General features: G+C 42.8%; 1 protein-coding gene across 1 annotated transcript; it reads left to right on the top strand.

Moving 5' to 3' along the window:
• Positions 1 to 807: 807 nt before the first annotated feature.
• Positions 808 to 2,833, top strand: LOC140128747 (olfactory receptor 5G9-like). Its single transcript, XM_072150448.1, has 2 exons — positions 808 to 831; positions 1,904 to 2,833. Exons 1-2 carry the CDS (start codon positions 808 to 810, stop codon positions 2,831 to 2,833), a joined length of 954 nt encoding a protein of 317 aa, XP_072006549.1.
• Positions 2,834 to 7,387: the final 4,554 nt, after the last annotated feature.

The following is a 7,387-nucleotide window of genomic DNA, read 5'->3' as shown; positions in this document are numbered from 1 at the left end:
ACACGAGGTGAAGTCACAATCTATATGGAGGGTAGATGGAGACACGAGGTGAGGACACAATCTATGTGGAGGGTAGATGGAGACACAAGGTGAGGGCACAATATATAGGGAGGGTAGATGGAGACACGAGGTGAGGACACAATCTATATGGAGGGGAAAAGTAGACACAAGGTGAAGTCACAATCTATATGGAGGGTAGATGGAGACATGAGGTGAGGACACAATCTATTTGGAGGGGGGTAGATGGAGACATAAGGTGAAGTCACAATCTATATGGAGGGTAGATGGATACATGAGGTGAGGCCACAATCTATATGGAGGGTAGATGTAGACATGAGGTGAGGCCACAATCTATATGGAGGGTAGATGTAGACATGAGGTGAGGCCAAAAATCTATATGGAGGGTAGCTGGAGACTCGAGGTGAGGACACAATCTATATGGAGGGGAGATGGAGACACAAGGTGAAGTCACAATCTATATGGAGGGTAGATGGAGACACGAGGTGAAGTCACAATCTATATGGAGGGTAGATGGAGACACGAGGTGAGGACATAATCTATATGGAGGGTAGATGGAGACACAAGGTGAAGGCACAATATATATGGAGGGTAGATGGAGACATGAGGTGAGCACACAATCTATATGGAGGGGAAAAGGAGACATGAGGTGAGGACACAATCTATAAGGAGGGTAGATGGAGACATGAGGTGAGGACACAATCTATATGGAGGGTAGATGGAGACAGTAGGTAAGGTCACAATCTATATGGAGTTAGATGAAGACATGAGGTGAGGCCAAAAATCTATATGGAGGGTAGCTGGAGACTGGAGGTGAGGACACAATCTATATGGAGTGTAGATGGAGACACGAGGTGAAGTCACAATCTATATGGAGGGTAGATGGAGACACGAGGTGAGGACACAATCTATGTGGAGGGTAGATGGAGACACAAGGTGAGGGCACAATATATAGGGAGGGTAGATGGAGACACGAGGTGAGGACACAATCTATATGGAGGGGAAAAGGAGACACAAGGTGAGGACACAATCTATATGGAGGGGAGATGGAGACATGAGGTGAGGACACAATCTATATGGAGGGTAGATGGAGACATGAGGTGAGGACACAATCTATATGGAGGGTAGATGGAGACATGAGGTGAGGTCACAATCTATATGGAGGGTAGATGGAGACATGAGGTGAGATCACGATCTATATGGAGGGTAGATGGAGACACAAGGTGAGGTCACAATTTATATGGAGGGTAGATGGGGACACGAGGTGAGGGCACAATCTATATGGAGGGTAGATGGGGACACGAGGTGAGGGCACAATCTATATGGAGGGTAGATGGGGACACGAGGTGAGGCTACAATCTATATGGAGGGTAGATGGGGACATGAGGTGAGGTCATAATCTATATGGAGGGTAGATGGAGACATGAGGTGAGGACACAATCTATATGTAGGGTAGAGGGAGACAGTGGGTGAGGACACAATCTATATGGAGTTAGATGAAGACATGAGGTGAGGACACAATCTTTATGGGGGAAGATGGTGACACAAGGTGAGGACACAATCTATATAATGGGTAGATGGAGACACAAGGTGATGGAGCAGAGCAGTGCAGTTATTACATTTTTTTACATCCTAAACAGGAGGGTTTTCAGGTTACATCTGAAGGATTGGACGGTGGGGATCGTCTGAGACATTCAGGTAGAAAGTTCCAGAGTACGGGAAATGCAAAAGAGAAGTCCAGGATACAATTGTGAGAAAAGCTTATTTGCACAGCTTTATAGTCGAGGACCATGCATCATAACAAATCGGGCTTACATTATATTGTGAAAACTATCAGCTGGTTTACAGTTATTCCAGCATTTCACTGTATTTCCTCCATATCCAGGAATCCAATCTGACGGCGGTCACTGAATTTATTCTCTTGGGATTTCGAGTTAGCAGAGACTTAAGGACTGCTCTGTTCTGGCTGCTCCTGGTAGTTTGCTGTGGGACCATATGTGGGAACCTCCTGATCATCGCTCTGGTGTCCACCAGCAAGAACCTCCACACTCCCATGTACTTCTTCATCTCACAACTGTCCATCAGTGACATCTTGTTGACCATAGATATTGTTCCCAAGATGCTTTACATCCTATGGAATAATGGAGGGGCCATTAGTTTCACCAGCTGCATCTTCCAGCTTTATGTTTTCTGCAGCTCAGAAACCTTTGAGTGTCTTCTCCTCACAGTGATGTCCTACGACAGATATATGGCCATCTGTAACCCCCTCCGCTACACCTCCATCATGACAAATGTATTTTGTATCATATTGTCGATCATTTCTTGGATATATGGATTTTCAATTGTTTTGATTTATACCACAACATTAGCAAAGTTACATTTTTGTGGGGCAAATATTATTGACCATTTATTCTGCGATCTCATCCCTTTGCTGGAACTTACATGTTCCGACACCTTTATTGTTCACTCAGAGATTTATGTAATAGGTGCAGTTACCATAATAATCCCAACCACAATCATTGTCATATCTTATAGTAATATTGTTTTGGCAGTCATAAGGATCCCATCTAATACCGGGAGGCAGAAAGCCTTCTCCACCTGCAGCTCCCACCTCATTGTGGTCTCCATATTCTACTGGACTATTTTTGGTGTTTATGTTGTCCCATCAAAGGACCTGACACTCACTGTGAGTAAGATCCTCTCTCTGCTATATACTGTGTTTACACCTTTGGCCAACCCCATTATATACAGTCTGAGGAACAAAGACATTTGGAAAGCCCTACAAGAAGTAGTTGATAAACATGTGATCTGTTAAATCCTTAACTCCTTAAGGACGCAGCCATTTTGTAGCTTAAGGCTCAGCCCAATTTTTTGGATTCTGACTTGCTTCGCTTTATATGGTTATAACTTTTGAACACTGTTACTTATCAAAACGATTCTGAGATTGTTTTTTCCCCCACATGTTGTACTTCATTTTAGTGGTAAATTTTGGCAGATAAGTTTTGCGTTTATATACAAAAAAAAAGAAAATATGATACATTTTTTGAAAATTTTGCCATTTTCGAAATTCTAAATCATTGCGTTTTCAGGCAGATAGATTTACCACCTAAATAAGATGCTGAATAACATTTCCCATTTGTCTACTTTACATTTTCATAATTTCTGAAATGTCACGCGGCTTACAAATAGAATATCGCTTTTCCGGATTTTCAGAATTGACTATTTTGGGGATAAATACAGTTTTGAATGAAATTTTACATATTTAGCATCAAAACCCCCTATATAACCAACCCATTTTCAAATCTGCACCCCACAAACTATCAGAAACAGCTTTTACAAAGATTGTTAACCCCTTGAGATCTTCATAGTAATTGAATCAAAATGGAGGTGAAATTTAGAATGGTCATATTGTTCCCTTATACGTTCATTTAGCCCTAAAATTTACACATTTCCAAAATATAAAAAGAGAAAACTCACCATACAATTTGTTCTGCAATTTCTCCTGAGTACAAAGACCCCCCACATGTGGCTGTGACTTGTTTTATGGGCGCACAGCGAGGTGCAGAAGGGAAGGAGGGCGCGGCAGCTGCCAGGATTTTAGTTTCCTCATTGGCCCCTTTTGAAGGCTATAAAATTTTCGCTTTTTCATTATTGGGGCCATGTGATGCCATTTTTTTTGCGGGATGAGATGCTTTTTCCATTGTTACCATTTTGGGGTTGGTATCACCTATTGTTGAAAATTTTGGAACTTTTTTTGAGGGCAGGAGTAGAAAAGCATCAATTCTGTACTGGATTTTTGACTTTTTTTTTTTTGGTGTTCACCGTATAGACCAGTGATGGCTAACCTATGGCACTGGTGCCAGAGGTGGCACTCGGAGCCCTTTCTGTGGGCACCCAGGCCATTACCAGAGAGGACTCCAGGTATCTTCCTGCAGTCCCAGACAGTCCAGGACTTACTGTGCACAGAGCTATATTAAAGTGACAGCTGTACCTGGGACTATTTTCTGCTTTATTGGTGCCTCAGGTGCTGGTATCAATGAAAACTGTGACAGAGAAGGGAGTATAGATCACAAATTGAATTTCTGTGTTGGCACTTTGCGATAAATATGCGGGTCTTTGTTGTAGTTTGGGCACTCAGTCTCTAAAAGGTTCGCCATCACTGGTATAGACTAATAATCATGTTATCTTTATTCTATGGGTTGATACGATTACGGGGATACCAGACATGAATATATTTTCTTACGTTTTACTAAATTTGTCAAACAAAACCCTAATGTGGGGAAAAATCTATCATTTATGTATTGCCGTCATCCAAGTGGCATAACATTGTTACTTTTTTGGCTACGGAGCTGGTTGATGGCTTGTTTTTTGCGGGACATGTTGTACTTTGCACCAGTATCATGTCTGAGTACATATGGTTTTTTGATCGCATTTTATAGCATTTTTTGTGGGATTGAAAAGATAAAAATCATAATTTTTGGAGGGTTTATAACAGTTTCTTTTTACGGCGTTTATCGTGGGGGTTCAATAATAATTTACTTTTATTCTACGGGTTGTTACGGACGCGGTGATACTATATATGTGGGGTTTGTGTTATGATTTAGACTTTTTTTGAGTTATATGTCTCTTTATATGTTTTGGGGTTTGGGGCATTTTTAGTGATTTATGACTTTATTTTTTTATTGAATAACTTTTTTTTTTTACTTTTTCACTTTTATACCATGGGACATGAACAAGCAATCATCTGATTGCTTGTTCATGATAATATTCTGCAATACTCATGTATTGCAGAGTATTATCAGTGTCAGCCTATACACTTGCATAGGCTGGCACTGTGCCAGTAAGATGACGTCACAGACGCCATCTTACCGGCAGTTCTTGCAAGTAACTCTGGGGTCCAGATCGGACCCCAGAGTTGCTATAGCAACGATCGGCGCCCCCCGAAAACGGTTCGGGGGGGCCGATCGTGGGGGAAAGACCCCCCCAGATGCTTGTTAGATGCCGCGGTCGCGCTGACCGCGTCATTTAACGGGTTAAGCACCCGCGATCGGATACAACTCCGATCACGGGTGTTACACTGGGGTGCCGGCTATTAGTTACAGCCGGCACCCCGTGTTTGGCTCTGATCCGATGCCGGTTTGGCTCTGATCCAGAGCCGAGCCGGTATAAGCGCCGTGGCGGATATATCCGCCACTGAGCGCTAAGTCACTGCGCTCCGTGGCGGATATATCCGCCACGGAGCGTGAAGGGGTTAAAGGGAACCTATCATCAGGGACCAAATTTTTCACTAAATACATGCTCCAAAAGCCCATTAGGCCTTTGTCCTTTATTTAAGAATTTTAATTTCTTTATAACTGTGTATTTTTACTTACCTGCCTCCCTGCCAGAATCCTCTGCTGAGTTCAAGGGGAGGGGACACATTTCAAAGTCAATGCTCATTTTGTGCTTTTCAATCCCTTCTCCCTCCTCCCTTCATCCACTCTCCTCATCTGTCCTGCTCCCTCTCAGCCCCTCCTTCCTGCTCACTCTAAACTGCTCCCTTCTCCTCATCTAGAAGTGCTTGCAGTGGTGGGAGGAAATCAGCTGGAAGAGAGCTGGAGGAAGCAGGATAATGGTTTGTACAGGAGGGAGGGTACTGAGCAAGCATGAAATAGGGGGTTGAGTGAGAGCAGGAAGGACAAGGAGGGAAGGGCAGGAGGAGAGATTGAGCTTCACAAGAGTGTTTACTTCTGAAATATTTGCCCCTTCTCTTGGGACTAAGCACACAATTATGGCAGGGAGCCAGGTAAATTAAAATACACAATTATAAAGAAATTAAAATGCTCAAAGAAATAACAAAATCATCTTTTAAATGGAGGTCTAATGAGCTTTGGGAAACTGTCTTTAGTGAAAAATAAATTTGTCAATGACAGATTCCCTTTAAATATGTTTTATATATTGGCGATAATAATGTAGGCATCAGTAGGAGCCTAACAATATTTAGTTTTTGTAAGGATGACATGTGATATGGACAAGTCCTCGTAGTATAAACTACACATCCAAAAAATACAGGAGAATCTTTCCATATGCTCCCCCTCGCTCAGTGTTTGTTGATCTGTGAGTATGTATGATCTATGAGTATGAAAGCAGAAGGGGAGGGTTTACCAAACTAAAAGGTCCTCTGGTTGTGATGAGTTATACTATGAATGATAGGAAAGATTTCAGGTTAACGGAGAAGACATTGCCCTAACTGAGTGTAGTATAACGTTGTGAAATGTTGTGTAGGGATCATAAAGCACAAATAAAGTTTGGGGATGACTTTCCCTCCTAATTTCTAGAGTTATGGACTTATATTCCTGTCTTAAATGTATCGTGCGCCTGGTTTGCTGTTCTCCCATGCACCATGAGGTCATCAGCTGGTGATTGTCTTCTTTGGTGGCTCCCCGGGAAGTGACTGCTGGACGGCATCCCATGTCAATGTTGGTTTTCTTGCTATTTGCTGGCAGAAGCAGCATTGTTGGAGAAGAATAAACCAGGGGGGAGCCACCTTAAAGATATCATAGTTCATTATTATGTGAGCCGGGCTTTATTCGATGCTGCTCCTCATCTGCACAGCTTGAATTTGCTGGCAGGTCCTTTAAGGTGATGTATTTGCTAACTGCCATATTGGTAAAGTTTCTTTAGAGAGACAGCCATAACATACCAGCCAGTCAGTGGTGAGATGAATAACTGGGATCATCTGTAGAATTAGCCTTTTTTCATTAATTAGATGACTTGGATAGTGTTAATGTTTTTTGCCTCCAAGTTAATGGGGCAGATTTACTTACCCGGTACATTTGCGATCCAGCGGCGTGTTCTCTGCGGTGGATTCGAGGGAAAATCAGCGCAAATCGGAAATATTCGGGTAACAGGTCGGGAAAACGCGAATCGGGCCCTTAGTAAATGACCCCCAATGACTCTGGAGTCTGTGATGGCCACTATCTCAGGATAACATTTAATAATAGTGGGTGCTGAATCCCTTTGGTAAGTTGAGTCATGTGCTGAGGGTGTCAAAGAGGGTTATACATTTATATTTCCAAATACACCTCTCATTTTGCGACCTTAAAGGGAACCTAACACCACGGACCTCATTTCTTCTAAAGACAGGTTGCAGGAGTCAATTACAGCTGCAGTGCAATATATCTTTCTATAAGCATTTGCCTTCCAATATAATTGTGTGTTATAACTTACCTTACACCCAGGCAGAATCCTCTGTGTAGTCCCAGGGGCTGGGCTTTGGTTTAGATGCATTTCAAAAAACAACATGTAACTCCTCAGCTCTCAGCCCCCACCTTTGTGCTCCTGCACAGCTCCTCCCTCCTGCTCCGTCACAGAGCTCACAGCCTGGTGA

The sequence above is a fragment of the Engystomops pustulosus genome, chromosome 4 (genome assembly GCF_040894005.1).
Source record: "Engystomops pustulosus chromosome 4, aEngPut4.maternal, whole genome shotgun sequence".
NCBI lineage: Eukaryota > Metazoa > Chordata > Amphibia > Anura > Leptodactylidae > Engystomops > Engystomops pustulosus.
This window is presented reverse-complemented; position numbering and strand designations above follow the sequence as displayed.

Excerpts from the sequence above, each read along its gene's own strand:
- LOC140128747 (XM_072150448.1), top strand. The coding sequence starts at position 808 with ATGGAGGGTAGCTGGAGACTGGAG. Across the intron at positions 832-1,903 it reads AGGGTAGCTGGAGACTGGAG|GAATCCAATCTGACGGCGGT; the intron begins GTGAGGACACAA and ends CTCCATATCCAG.